The sequence below is a fragment of the Herpailurus yagouaroundi genome, unplaced genomic scaffold (genome assembly GCF_014898765.1).
Source record: "Herpailurus yagouaroundi ecotype Mexico unplaced genomic scaffold, PumYag 210, whole genome shotgun sequence".
Lineage (NCBI taxonomy): Eukaryota > Metazoa > Chordata > Mammalia > Carnivora > Felidae > Herpailurus > Herpailurus yagouaroundi.
Window position 1 is genome coordinate 19,158,810 of NW_024412441.1, and position 15,778 is coordinate 19,174,587.

A 15,778-nucleotide genomic window follows, 5' to 3' on the forward strand; every position below is an offset into this window, starting at 1 on the left:
TCTGTTATCTATTGGCTCAATGGAATCTTTCTCTTTTTATGTAACTTTAACACAGAACCTATCCAATGACACTTGCTCTTGCCACCTTTTGAAGATTTTGTAGAAATGTGACATTGCATTGTCGTTAAACAGATTCATTGCTTGTACTGCTACAGCCTTATTCGGGTGGTGATTTTTCTACAAAATTGTGTACGGTCTCCCACATTTTACACATCTCCCTCATCTCATTTGAAGAATTCCTCTGCCTTTTTCTCCTCTTCCTCTGCAGACAAGATGCAGACATAGACTTCTTATAAAATCTTGCAATTTCGGCCATTCACATACCTTGTCCGTACTTCTTGATGATTTCCTTCTTAACCTTTTCCACTGTAATCATCTCCTCCTTACCATCTTTCTTTTCAACCTCTTTCTGCCATTGTATACATTTCACACGGCTGTTGGCTACAGTACAGTGTTAATAAACTCTTGTCATACTGTATGTAATGTAACTGGCAATAAGGCAGCAGAGGAAAGGGTCTGTATCTGCAGGCAGCCTGACCTAGAATGAAGCAAAGCATTCCTAAGCTTACTCCTGTATGGAAAAGCAAAGGACTGTCCATGTGCTTTGAGGTGACATAAAATAACTAATGCCAGTTGTAGGCACTTTCCAACATTTTGAAAAATCACTGATTTCTGCCCAACACCGTGGCCTGAGACCAAGTATCCAAGCATAGGAGACAATCACCCACAATCCCACAGCAAGAGAGTGATCATGTGACGTTCGGCATCACGTAGTACTTATATTGCAAGATATCACACGCTTATTGAGTTAAAACTTATCAGAAATGTTCACTCATCTTGAAGAATGCTCACAGAACAAGTTACAATCCAAGGTTTTACTGTATTTGAAATGTCTGTGCTTCTGAGATGCCAGATGAAATGCCAGCTGAATATATGAGATCACAACTCCAAGGAAAAGTTTTGGTTTAGTTTATAGATTTAGGAGTTGACAGCATACAAATAATATTTTAAGCCATGTAAATGGTAATTGTGAACTATTATAATTCAGCTGAAGCTTAAAGTGTTTAGCATCTCAGTCCCCTTAATATGTCTGGGGAATTGTCCACCTTATAAACGTTGGCAGGAGGTAGAACCCAGATGTTGGAGAGGTCATCAAAAGGATGTGACTGCCAGTTGACCCTCAGACCGGATATGGGCAATCATAGGCTCCTGTCCCCCCTGTCCTTGGAATATACGTTCTTCCCACTGTTCCCACACTGGGAACCACCTCAAGGACTCGGCCTTGAGAGAGTAATAGGCTACTGAGACCATCTGCACTGTATATGTGACTTGAATCCCATCAGGTCCTCCATGAACTCTTGAGATTCTAAAGGCATGTGTGGAGGTTACTTATCTTGTAGCCACCCAAGACAAGCCTCATATGTAAGTTCCCTTGCTTATTAACCCCCCCTACCAATCTGGAGAGGTCTGCCTCTTTCTTCACTCTCTCCTTACCCTGAGTGTATGGAGGCCAGTTTCGAAATTTCACTTGAACTCCAGAAGTTGCAAACCAACACCACCACCCCCTTTATGGAAACTGAAATTTTCACTGTACTCTTTTCCTAACCTCTCTTGAATCTAGGGTGAGGGTACAGGACTCTGTACTCTGAAAATCAGATACACTTGCTTCAGATTCTGAATGGATCATGATGCAGAGAACCTGCGATGGTGAAAACCCTTCTCTGGCAGTAGTGACAGGAGCTTGAATATCTGGGGGCAGCAAAGGTGCTGAGGCTGACAGTGTATTGCCCTGTACTTTAATTGATATAAGTAATAATAAGGCTACTCAGGCCAGGCCTTGCATTGGAGTCAGCAGTGGTATCATCTGATTAGTTCTGTGTTGTGATTCTAGATGTGTTTTTTTTTTTTTTTCACTGCAGAACCTCCAAGGCCAAGTCTGTAGCTCTTGTGTTGATAGACTGAACTACCCACTATTCTTTATAATCTCTTTTTTGCTTACATCAGGTAAGAGCAGTTTCTGTTGCTTTTCACTAAGAAGTTACTGGTATAATCACTTGGGGGAGAGTGTAAATTTAAAAAAAGAGGTTATTACTTAGTATGTAATTTAGGAGAAGGCCAATGGAGGAGGAAAAAAAAATGTGTTTCTTAGAATTTGAGAGTTTCACAAGAAGGGAGTGGCCAACTGGGTCAAATACTCCTGAAAGGCCAAGAAACAGGAAGAAAGTAGCCACTGGATATGGTAATATGGAAGTCACTGTTGACCTTGACAAGAGCATTTTCAGTGGAGTGACTGGGTAGCCTGGTTGAAGTAAGTTAAGTATGAGTATGTGGGTAGAAAATGGGAAAAAATTGAATAGAGAACTTGAAGAAGTTTGTTCATGAAGAACAAAGAAATAGGTGTCTAGTTGGGGATATATGTACTGGCAGCAACAATAGAGCAGAGAAGGAGATAGCTCAAAGGACAAAGTCCTTGGTGAGGTTAAAGAGGCAAGATTAAGCTTACTTCCTGAAAAGTTGGCTATTTTTCTTTCTTTGTTTCTTTCTTTTTTTTTTTTTTTTTTTTTTTTTTTAGTGTTTATTTTTGAGAGATGAAGATAGAATGCAAGTGGGTTAGGGGCAGAGAGAGAGGGAGACACAGAATCCGAAGCAGGCTCTGGGCTCTGAGCTGTCAGCACAGAGCCCGACATGGGGATTGAACTCACGAGACATGAGATCATGACCTGAGCTGAAGTCAGACACTCAACCTACTGAGCCACCCAGGCACCCCTGGTATCTTTCTTATATATTAGTACTATTAACCCTTTTCTCTGTATGCTGTAAATTTGATCTCATTTTAACTTTTCATGGTCTCTTTAGTCAAGTTTTAACTATTTACATGATCACATCTTTTGCTTTTTTCTTTCCTTGATAATTCGTGGGTTTTATGTTATACTTAGTACATTTAGTGGAGCTAAAATAATTTTTTTTAATTAATTGGCTCTTTAACACAATAACCTCTATGTGGGGTAGATATCTAATGTTTTTTCCAAACATTTATTGAATAGTCTACTCTTTCCCCCACTAATAGGAACAACACCTTTATTGTATGTTGAGGGCTCTTACACACATTCACTTCCTCTCCCAGATGTTTCCAGACTCCTTATTCTTTGCTACTGTTTTGTCCATTCTTATGTTCATACAGTTAAAAATATATATGTTGTAGCTTTATGTCTTTTTGGCTGGTCAAGCAAGTCTCCTAGTGTTAAGTGTCTTTGTCCTTTAGTTTATAAATTAACTTAGGGAGAAGTGACATCTTATTAAGCCTTCCCATTTTGAGAATATCATTTGTTTTTCCCTAGTTTTCTTTCATATTCTTCCATAAAGTTTATAGTTTTCTCATATAGCTCTTGCACATTTCTTGATGTATTTAATAAGTAACTTGCATCTGGTAGACTTCTGATGTCCTAATTGGACATGGGGATGGATTTCAAATATCTAGTATTATCGATAGCATGTCTGTTAGGTGCTCTCCCTTAAGTATCAGTATCTCTTAGGCAGGATTCCTATGTAGATTGGATAAAAGTTAATTTCACAGAGTTATAGATTGCTGAGTCTCTATAATGATAAGTTCACATGCTCTAGAAGAAATGAGAGTTGTTATTTAACATGAAAATAAGGAGTTCTAATACATGTTCTCACCTGAATGAAAAGCCACTCTATGTCTACAGGATGGCAAGCTAAGCTACGATACTTTGCAGAAAGTAACTTCTGATTAAGTCCAACACTTGTTCCAAGTGCTGTCCTGAGACCCTGAATTCCAATATAATAAAACTTGGCAAACTGGTTTGAGTCTTTTCAGGTTTAGCATTATCAGCATGTGAACCTGAACACATCAAAGAAAAATATTAGGAACTTCTCTGGAATTCCTTCTTGGTCTTTTGTGCCAAGTCAGTCAGGCGACTGCTGGTTCCCACAGGTAAAACATAAATCTGGTGTCCAAGCCACCCAGGACCACTCTGCCCAATCATATTCCCGTGGCTTCTACCTGGCTTAGGTCCTCCATGCTATTTAATCTTGAATGTAATCTTCTGTCTTCTCCATATGTGATAGTCTGCAATCCCAGCCTATCTCCATGGAACCTAGTCTTTGTCCCCAACCAGTCATCTGGCATCTGGATGGATGAGCTTAACCAGAATAGTTGATTCTAAGACTCAAAGCTTTACAAATGTGCCAGCCAAGGTTAAATGATGCAAAATGCATCTGTATAATTGGGATGATTTGCCTTTATGAAGTTAGGTAATATTGGATAAATCAAGGTTAGTGTACTTCTGCCAAAAACACTTAATTGTAATAAAATTAGTATTTTTTCCTTGGTTATTAGAACTACAAGCCCATCTCTCTCTTTTTTTTTTTTAAATTTTTTTAATGTTTATTTTTGAGAGAGACAGAGCGTGAATTGGGGAGGGGCAGAGAGAAAGGAGGACACAGAATCTGAAACAGGCTCCAGGCTCTGAGCTGTCAGCACAGAGCCTGATGTGGGGCTTGAACTCGGGAAGGGCAAGACCATGACCTGAGCTGAAGTCAGATGCTAACCGACTGAGCCACCCAAGTGCCCCAAGCCCATCTGTCTTTTAAGAGTACTCTAGGGGCGCCGGGGTGGCTCAGTCGGGTAAGCGTCTGACTTTGGCTCAGGTCATGATCTCACGGTTCGTGAGTTTGAGCCCCGCGTTGGGCTCTGGGCTGACAGCTCAGAGCCTGGAGCCTGTTTCAGATTCTGTGTCTCCCTCTCTCTCTCTCTGACCCTCCCCCATTCATGCTCTGTCTCTCTCTGTCTCTGTCTCAAAAGGAAATAAACGTTAAAAAAAAAAACTTTAAAAAAAAAAAAAAGAGTACTCTAATCCATGATTTTTTCCTCCTGGACTCTTTATATCTTACCCAGGGGCAAGATTAACATTCAATTTATCTTCCTAATAGGTTCTCATTGTTTATTGATTCATTCCCCAATAGTCAAATTAAGAGAAAAGCTGGTAAAATGTTTAAATTAATCATATGACTAGAAATCCTGTAAATCCACTAAATAATATATTTATAAAAAATATTTAGGATTGTTACATAACTGAACAATGAATCCATAAATTAGTAGAAATGTAAAAATTTATTATTGAATACATAATTATAGAAATGATCTGTCCAAAGTAAAAAAAAAAAAAAAAAACCCAAAATCAATATTCACTTAAAATATAAATATATAATGCAAATTAAGTTACTGCCCATCATATTTTTTTTGTGTGCTTGTTATGAAAAATGTCCACCGTTGTTTCATGACATGGTCTTAAATCAAAATCACAATATCCAAGGGAAAAACGACTCTAAGAAGAGAAGAAAAGAGGTGTTTTGTTTTTTTTTAATAAAAAAGTCCAAAGCCATTTGTTAAAATGTTACAAAAAGTACAACATACTTACTCATAAGACTATATCTTACCTGTGGTTTCTTAAAATAATCAAGTCCCCTTCCAATCTTAATCATCCATCCATTGTTAAACCTATTGAAATAGTATACAGTATTATATTCCAGACATTTAAGTCAGACAGTTATCGAAGATGTAGTGTAGTAAGTGTCAGCAAAATTTCCCCCTAACAAAGAAAATCATTTTCTCCAGTGGCATGAGTTGAACCAAACTTGGAGTTATTCATGGGCCGTGTCTACAATGAAATAAAATGTCCAAAGAAACCATTAGTTGGTTTGATTAGATGGTAACAAGTTTGTCAAGTAAATTGTATCTTATTCTTGAATTTCAGACCTCTGATAAAACTTTCCTGTTCTGCTAAATGTATTCAGGTCAGGCTATGGTGCGTTGCAGGGTTTCCCTACCTAGAGATGGAGGACATACGCAGGATGAACTCTGGACCCCGACCTCTGCTTCAACCACAGCAGCTGCATTTTCAGCTGTTTTGCATTTAGGTTGTGCTTAAGTTTTCATTAAAACTAAAGGTGCACTCACTATAAACATATGAAAGCTACTGTGCGAAACAGAGGAACATATTACTAAAATACCTACATATACTGTCTCCTTGTAGACACTGCTGCATACTGTCATGCCTATGAGATTATTTCATAAAATATAAGTGAATACTAAAATCATCAGAATATTAAATATTACCACCAGAAAATTATCCTAATACCCCAACACTATATGTATGCTTGAACAGAAAAGTACTTCCTCTTCTCACGTGAAACAGAACATGTAAACTATTCCATTAAGAGATATGAAACTCAGATATAATAAGCCAGATTTTTTCCTAAAAAGTGAAAAGATACTAAAATTGTGCTTTATTTAAAATTTTAATAAACTGAATATTTATATGCAATTATATTGCATTAAAATAAGTATATTCAACTGCATAAAAATTAAAATACTGCTATAACTAACCTAATTTCTCGGTCATGTACTGAAGAAGAATATTCTAATTCCAACAGCACTCCATGATTCTTGAGTGACTCTTTTATTTCTTGCAGGCCACTACTTTGCTGCTCTTTCCCACTACCCTGTTAATAGGAAAAATATGATTTTCTGTTTAGTTATTACTATTTTAAATTATCATTAAGCTACACAATGTGTATCAGATAAAATGGGAAAGATTCTATACTAGTTTCAATGTCTATTATCTCAAAGAAGCAATAAAAGTATGAAGCAGTTTAATGGCAGTTGTTTTTATCAAAATAATTGTTTTTTTTCTAATGTACACATAACACAATTCTATCCTATCTCCTAAAATGTGTTTTCGTAATGCTATTTAGTTATTAAGATGGGGTGCTTTCTTCAAGTTAATCTTAAAATTCTGGTTTATTTAGAAGCATTCCTATTTAAATCAAAATCAAGATAGAGATGCTCACTATCATGCTATGATCCACCAGAAAGCCAATACAGTAAATCAAGAAAAAGATATAATCATTGGTAAAGAGACAAAATTGTCAATAGTGCAGACAGTGTGATCATCTCCTAGAACATCCAAGAAACTAAACTGACAAACTATTTGAATTATAGTTTAGCAAAGTAGCCAAATGCAAGATACAAGAAAATCAGAAAAGTCAATAGCATTTTTCTGAAGGTATTTTAGGCCTATTGTTGTACAATTCCCAAAGAAATAGCTCTAGCTGAAGCACTGTGTCCACATTTCCTTGCTCAAACTACATCTCCTAGCTAAACAAAATTCATGAAGAAAGAGTAAATGCTTCCAGATACCTACTTCATCCAGAGAGGTGAGAAGATGAATGGTTTTTACTTTACATGGTCTCTTAATAAGCATCTCACAAAATCGAAGAAAGTTATACAGCTGAAAGACATCATGACGGGTTATTACTAACTCATACATTTTAAGTAACATTTCATCATATTTTTCTGCATTTCACCTACCTGATGAATCTGTCTAATATAAGGATCTTGTATCCAAACTTCTGTGACTGTTTCATTAAGATATTCTTGAAAAAGTGACTCGTAACTGAAACCTGTTGCATTCTCTTCTATTTTAATCTGCCGATGATATTTTCCATCTAAAAAACACAAGTTTCAATAATAAAACCAGTGACAATTTATTTTCTTTTTATACTATTTACATATAGTGATTAATCAGGATCAGATACAAGTTAATTTTTTTAACTCCTCCACTCAGCAAACATTTCTGAATGCCTCCTACATATATACGAGGCACAATGCAAGATGCTATATGTACAGAAATAAATAAGGCAAAGAATTCCATAAGTGAGTTCTGCCTTCATGGAGGTCAAATGGGAAAGTCCAGGGATTTCTTGGAAGAGGTTCTTGAGCTGAATCCTATAGACCAGGCAGTTTATTCAAGAGAAGTCTATATGTATAATGACAGCTGATAATTCTGTCACCATGAGTAGAACCATAAGCTATATAACTCAGTGGCTATGTGGTCCTTCTCTTCAGATATAAGTCTTTCTGTGTCCTGCAATTTAACGGCTAAAGTATTAAACATATAAATACATGGAATTTAGAAGGCTTTCTTAGAACTTATAAAGTATTTAAATTTTTTTTGATGTTTTTATTTATTTTTGAGACAGAGAGAAACCGGGAGCTGGAGAGGGGAAGACAAGGAGACAGGAACCAAAGCCAGCTCCATGCTGACAGCAGAGAGTTGATGTGGAGCTCGAATTCATGAGCTGCGAGATCATGACCTGACCCGAAGTTGGACACACAGACAACCGAGCCACCCAGATGCCCCATAGAGTACTTTAAGTAGTAATTTTAGCACTTCTTAACAACCCAAGACTAGGATTGCACAGGGTCAGTAAAACAGTTCCATAGTTTTTGTTCATTCAAAACGAATGATTATTGAGTAAGTTATCAAAGATCTTTAAGATTTTTTTAAAAACATGACCCCTAATGGTAGTTCCTAATTTATGTGATGGTTGCCAATTTAAAGTTTGTTTAAAAAACAGTAGTTTGGATTTTTTTCCTAGTATTTCCACAGATATGATGTTACTAGCAACTATGCATCAGTTTTCAAGCCAAGCTACCCACAAAGGTTAACTTAACCCAATGTATTCAAACCACAATGCTGATGGTACTCTATTTCATCAATGTTTTAAAAGGAAATTTCATTGTGAGTTTCAATTTGGGGTGAAGGAAATACAATTTTATTCCCACTCAACAGAGGAGCTCGCTGGGGCGGGGGGTACCCAGGGTAGGGGCTCATATGGAATACTAGGAAGAGGTAGGGGAGGGCCATATAAGGATAGCAAGGAAGAGCAGCTGAGGTCTGGAGGCACTGGTTTTTTGAGGACAGTAGTAACTTTGGCTAAAAAAAAGTAGGATTATGCCAGGCAAAGGTGGTAATGACCAATTATAGACATATGTTTGTAAACTGGATGCTCATAAGTAGATTAATAGTAAGTAGGGAAGGACAACTAGTGGCATCTCTAGTCATTAGGAATACTTCACTCCTGAAATGTTTTGGTTCACAGCAAAATCCTAAAGAAGTCCCAGGAGTTTCCTTAGCTACTTTAACATTTTGGTCATTTTAGAAAGTGAAACAGAAATAAAATACAGGATTTACATTTCCTATTTCTGCATAGTATTATTTCAACTCCAGTCCACACATAAGCTTCATAAGGATCTGCAGTGAATTCCTTAAAATGGCATGCAAAGTTCTGCAGTATGTATAGCTTTCATCAGATATTCTCAAGAGGGTGTGTGAAAATCACCTCCCCACCTAAAAGGGTTAAGAATATAGATTATATATAGGGACATGGAAATGCAGAATAAAACTATAGGCTCCCAGGGATAAATGGTCCAGACCACAAAGAGTTACAAAAGGCAGAGCCAGAAACACTGGATGAAATGGGCTTTGTCACACTTACTTATGGACACATTCTATAAAACAGCCTCTTTACCTTCTTTTTCTTGATCCGTGTATTTCTTCACTATTTCTGCTCTATCCATGTAGCTAGAAATTTGTTTTCTGAGATTATATTTCTTTGTAACATCTTTGGTGCCTACAAATTAAAAAAATACACTCTCAAATTTCCAAAAAGTTTTTCTATTTAAACAGGCATTATTTCCAGTTTCCCAACTCTTCCACAAATTTCCTGTCCTATTTAGCATGGTTTGCCTCAATCCTCAAATACACAAATGGGCTCAAATTTGGTTTGATCACCAAGACCTCCATTTTTGCACTAAGCATCTGAAACAGCTTTATTTAGGAGTGGGAACTCTGACACTGTGTCTCACTGCTGGGGATACCAAATTTGATGAGGTGATGACAAAGGTGGCTTATTTTCAAACCTGAGTCTGAGAACCATTTCGTCCTAATCAACCTTAAGTCTGAAATCTTAACAAAATCAAAACACAGGAAACAATACCTATCTTTCTTCCACAAAACCAGCTTCTCTTCCAGACTTACCCATTATAGTTCATGCTCAGTCTTTTTCCCAGTCACCCAAAAAATATAAGGTATTTTTTGAATACATATTATCAATAAAACCTTACCCCAAGTCCCTCGCCCCTAAATCACTTCTGGTTCCCTCATTCCTTCTTTTTGCTATTACTTATATTTTCCATAATAATTTCATTTTTAAACTCCCACTTTTTAACAACATTTTACTTTGAATTCGTTTTATATTTATGGAAAAGCTGCAATAATGGCACACAGTATCCTTTCACCCAAACTCCCCTAATGTTAACATATCATGTGAATATGCTACAATTATCAAGGTTAGGAAATTAACATTGATACAACATTACTAACTCATCCACAAACCTTATTTGTATTCCACCAATGTTCCCACTAGAGAAAAAGAAAGTTCATTTTCTGGTCCACAATCCTGCACAGCATTTAATTGTCATGTTTCCTTAGTCTCCTCCAATCTGAAATCGGTCCTTAGCCTCTCTACCTTTTATGATTTTGACATTTGGGGAAACAGTGCAGTGGTCAGTTATTTTGTAGGATGTCTCTCATTTGGGGCTGTTGGTGTTTTCTCATGATTAGATTGAGGTTATGCATTTTGGGGAAGAAAATCATGAAAGCATGCCCTTCTCGGTACATGATGTCAATATATGTTATTACTGGTGAGTTCAAAGATCACTCCACTGTAAAATCACTATTTTGTCCTTCATAATTGATAAGTATCTTGTGGGAAGATATCCTGTTTCTCATCACTCTTTCACCCCCTAATTTTAGCATCCATTGATAGTCCTTGCCTGCAACAGTTATCACTGCAGTGTCTGTCAAACAGGGATTTTCTATTTCCATCATTCCTAATTAATTTATAAACTGGAATGCTACTATAAGGAAGAGCTGTCCATTCTCCCCCATCTATTTATTTATTGAGTGATCAATTTGTATCAGTATCGACTCATGCATATTTATTTTATTTTATGGGTTGTAATCCAATACTATTGTTTTTTTAAGTTTTTATTTAAATTCCAGTTAGTTTACAGTATAATATTAGTTTCGGGTGTATGATATAGTAATTCAGCACTTCCATACATCACCCAATGGCCATCACAAGTGCACTCCTTAATCTCTATCCCCTATTCTCTCATCCCCCTACCCATCTTCCCCTGGTAACCATCAGTTTGTTCTCTATAGTTAAGAGTCTGTTTGTTTCTTGGTTTGCCTCTCTCTCTTCTTCCCTTTGCTCATTTGTTTTGTTTCTTAAATTCCACATATAAGTGAAATCATATGGTATTTGGCTTTCTCTGTCTTATTTCACTTAGCGTAATACTCTCTAGTTCCATCTATGTTGCTGCAAATGCAATATTATTATCTTGCCCTAACTTTATCAGCTTTGGCTTTGAGAGCTCCTGCATGTTGGCTGACCCCTGTACTTTCAACATGACCCATTATATTTTGAGCACTTCCTTGCTTTCTGGTGCAAAATGTTCTAAACTCATCTTGTATTTTCCCTGCCCCAGCCCTGGAATCAACCATTTTTCCAAAGCCCTAAGTTCCTTTTATTGGAGAATGGTATGAAGAAATCCAATTCTGGGTGCTGAGTATACTTGCTGCCACTAGGGGAGTCCTGTCACTACTTCCAGATCCTTTCAATTTGTGGCTAGAAAGTAAATATATATAGGGTTACTAACACACACATATATCTGCCTTTATTTCCGTGTCTACACATCTGTATATATATTAAAAACCATAAGTTCATGATGATAACTTGGATCCCACAGGGTTCATACTAGCCTTATCTCCTTATGTGTAACTTCTTTTATTATCCACAATATATATACTGGCTTATTCAAGACTCATATAAAGTAGTTTCTACCTCTGGGAGAAAAACATTTACCAAGTAAAACACAATGTTTGTATATAATTCATTTTGTCTTTAACCTTACAGAATATGGTCAAAATACTATTTTCCAGAGATAATTGAGTTACCTATTTTCTTGTCCACCTGCTTCTGTATCACAGTTGAATAATTCAGAGCAGCATTATTCCTTCCTCATCTTGCTACCCCATTCCCATTCCTTCCTTCTTTGTACCTCTTTTCCACCACCCCACAAACCTCATTAGTTTCTGTTTTTATCCTTCCTTTGTTTCGAACAAATGAGGAGACACATGAATATCTTCCTTTTTACATGAAGGATAGCATACCACAGATCTCTTTGTCCTTTGTAGTTTTCACCTAACAGTGTATCCTGGAAATCACTCCATATCGCTTCCACAGATCCTCATTGTTTTTTACAGCAGTATAGCACTCCATTGTGTGGATGTACCACACTTTATTCAACCTCTCTTCTTCCCAGGGTATTCAGGTTGTTTCCAACATTTTATTGATATCACTATGGGGCGCCTGGATGGCTCAGTCGGTTCAGCGTCCGACTTCGGCTCAGGTCATGATCTCGCGGTCCGTGAGTTCAAGCCCCGCGTGGGGCTCTGTGCTGACAGCTCAGAGCCTGGAGCCTGTTTTAGATTCTGTGTCTCCTCTTTCTTTCTCCTTCCCCGCTCATGCTCTGTCTCTCTCTTCTCAAAAATAAATAAATGTTAAAAAAAAATTATTGATATCAATATAATTACTGAATTCTTTTCTTTTCAAGTCCTTCTACTTGAAAATTAGTATCAAGATCCCTACTGTCTCATGCCTATACTTCAGTAGCTTAAGAAAATCCTTATCTATCCATTTATAATCTATAAATCTCTTGTGAGGAATCCTGTTTTTGCTCCTAAGGTGATATGAGAACTCATATTCTTCCACTAGGTTTATATACATTTCTTTAAACCCAAAAACCTTGAACTGGTCTTTTTATCAGGATTAAGCATTTTATGGTCTCTGTTACAAAGAGGCAGTGTGAACAGTGGTTAACAGCAAAGCATCTGGAGTCAGATGGTTTTAGTTCAAAACTTGCTCTGCCACTTTTGCTGTGTGACCATGGCCAGTTATTCAACCTGTCTGTATCCTCAACTGTAACACGCAAAGAGAAATTGTTCCTTAGACAGGGAGATGATTAATGATCAAAGAGACTGGCTTGTAGGAAATAATAAATTTTGTTAATATCATTATCACCTACATAATTTTTTTCATTCACCATACTCTGGGCTTCCTTTAGAACCAGACTATAATATCTCTTTTCTTAAATTCCACTATTACTTTGCGACTGCCTATAAATATACTCTATTTTCTCTGTCCTCTGTAAATAAAGTAGTCCTTTTTAACGATCACCCTCGATCAGCTGGCAGAATTTAACAATGTAGACCCATTCCTCAAACATCACATCTCAGTTTCCTAGGCTTACTTACAGCAGGTTGGATTCCACTGAACCTCACTCCCACATCTAGTCATGTCCTAATGCCAATTATTCAATATCCAGACTGTCTCCTCCTTTCTTAATATTGGTGTCACCCCTCTGGTTCCTTCAGGCCCTTCTCACCTCTCATCTTGATTCCTGCAGAAGCTCCTCGATTGGTCTGCTTTACTTCTGTCTCTTCAGGTTAGTATCTCCCCCACTCTTGCCATATTCACTCATTTATTCAAGAATTATTTACTGAGAACTTACCACATGCCAGACATTGTTCTAAGCACTGGGGCTACAGCAGTTAATAAAACAGACATGATTATCCCCTATCATTCAAGTGGGAGGAAAGACAACAATAAAAGGAAGTTGGTAAAATATTTATGTTAGATTGTGATAAGTACTATTAAATAAAATAAAACAAGGAAGAAAACAAGGGAGTCCTGGGATGGGGTTGTAACTTTACACAGGACGTCAGGAAAGGCCTCACAGTGAAGGTACTATTTATATAAAAAACTGAAAGAGAAGAGGGAGTATGCTATGCAGATATTTGGGAGGAGAGCATATTCCTAATAGAGACAAGCCCTGACATGCAACTCTAATTACATCACTCCTTTATAAAAACTTTAAATGGTTTCTCCTTGTCTATGGAAGGAGTTAAAATCTCCTGGCAGTGAAGGTCATCCACACCACACCTCAATCTACTTTACTTCTCACTCTTCTTCTAGAGACACACAATGAACCAAAGTGAACCACTTATTTGGTAAAAATAGCACAAACAGAATTTAAACACTCTGCGGAATTTCATTTCTGAAATTCTACTTATTCCTCAAAAGCCACCTCCACCTTTCCTCCCCCAAATGACCTTTAACTATTTAAATCCTCATTGTCCATCTCTCTCTCCTGGCACTTATTTCCTGTACTAGAGTTATTTGCATTTGTATCTTAACCTGTAAGATCAGGTCACTGTCTCTATATAACCTCTGTAGAATCAGTAGAGCACACAGGAGCAAAACTATAGTTCTCCTGATTCAGATTCCCAGAATGCCAGAACTTGAGTAGTGCTTGACCTGACAACCCTAGAGCACTGGAACTTAAGCAATGATCCACCTGACCAACACTGTACACCCTCTCTTTTTTTGGCAGTCAGTATACCAGAGTCTTTAAAGCCTTGGGCTCCCAATTTTGACTAACTGTGGTGGAACTGAAAAGTTTAATTTTATGCTGTACAATGAGGATAACATCAGCTCCTACTTCTCAGGGCAATTGTAAAGATGAAACAAGATCATGATGTTCATGTGCTCTGACAGTGCCTAGCACTCAGCACTCATAAAAGATAATTACTTTCCTCCATCATCATCATCTCCTTCTTCTTCTCCATCATCATCATCTTCATCTTCATCATCATCTGGGCCTTCCCAAAGTAGTTTTACTACTAAAGCCCCCAACCCTGAAAAGCGCCCTCTGCTGTCCAAAAGCTTCTGTAATACTTAGGCTAAAAGGCACACAGGGGAGATCTTCGGCCAGACTGGGAGCTACAGGGCGTGGGGACCAGGAACTTAAATCAGTTTAATACATAATCACTGAGTGTCTACTATGTGCCAGAGATTGTACCGGTTGTTAATGGTTATTTGGGTACTTCTCAACATTGAATAACTATATTAACAGATCAAGTTTCGCTGTGCCCACCCACAATCCTATGTATTTCTCACAACGAATTTCAGTACACCCGTTATTTAAGGTGTACTTAAAGGTACTTAAGGTATTCTACCGCTATGTGATTTTATTTTTGTTTACTTCTAACGAAAATATCTAAACATAAAAGCAAAGATAATAGTGTAACGAACACCCTTATTACCGATCACATAGATTTAAGAATTGCTAGAATTCTGCCACATTTGCTCCGGGTCCCCCCCCCCTTAAAATTAAATTCAGACATTATGACAAATTCTTCCCAAGACACAAAGTCAATAATTTGTTACCCAATCCATATTCAAACTTTCCAAAAAGGATCCAAAAATGTATTTTTACATTTCTTTCGAACCTGAGTCCTATCAAGGCTTATATATTTAGATTTGATTCTGTCTCTTCAAAATCTAGAGTACTGACCCTGTCTTTTTTGATGACATCAATCTAAAAGAAAACAGTCCACTTGTCCTGTAGAATATCAACCTTCTGTTTGTGACTGCTTCCTGGTGGTGTACAAGAAGGGTTTTTAACTTTCACTCCCCAGAAACTGCGGATCCAGTTCCTTTCCTCTGGTATCCTCTCCACGGCTCCCTGCTCACCTCTCAGGACCTGCATGAGCAGGTCAATCCCCTCCTGGTAACACACCAGAGCCTGCTGGTACCGGGACTCCGAGTCCAGTTCCATCGCCCGCTTTAGCACCTTGAATGCAGCTGTGCTTTCGGCTTCCTGCTCCTGTCCGGATCTCGCCATAGTTACAGAAACTCCTCTCTGCTTCAAACACAACCAGAGCTGAGCCAGCCGCTGCCGCGCCGGGGACGTGAGGTGGGAGGGGGGAATAACGTGACAGAC

The 15,778-nt window shown here is 37.7% G+C and overlaps 1 protein-coding gene across 2 annotated transcripts; it reads right to left on the minus strand.

Moving 5' to 3' along the window:
* Positions 1-5,212: 5,212 nt before the first annotated feature.
* MITD1 (microtubule interacting and trafficking domain containing 1) lies at positions 5,213-15,751 on the minus strand. Of its 2 annotated transcripts, none has more exons than XM_040454008.1 (7): positions 15,529-15,751; positions 9,397-9,498; positions 7,394-7,530; positions 7,227-7,313; positions 6,410-6,525; positions 5,461-5,521; positions 5,213-5,348 (listed from the first exon to the last, which is right to left on the minus strand). In XM_040454008.1, the coding sequence occupies exons 1-7, from the start codon at positions 15,677-15,679 to the stop codon at positions 5,253-5,255; spliced, it is 750 nt and encodes a 249-aa protein (XP_040309942.1). In that variant the 5' UTR covers positions 15,680-15,751; the 3' UTR covers positions 5,213-5,252. The 2 variants fall into 2 exon arrangements, with proteins under 2 accessions (XP_040309942.1, XP_040309943.1); XM_040454009.1 differs by lacking the exon at positions 15,529-15,751 and adding an exon at positions 15,350-15,505.
* Between the last annotated feature and the right edge of the window lie 27 nt (positions 15,752-15,778).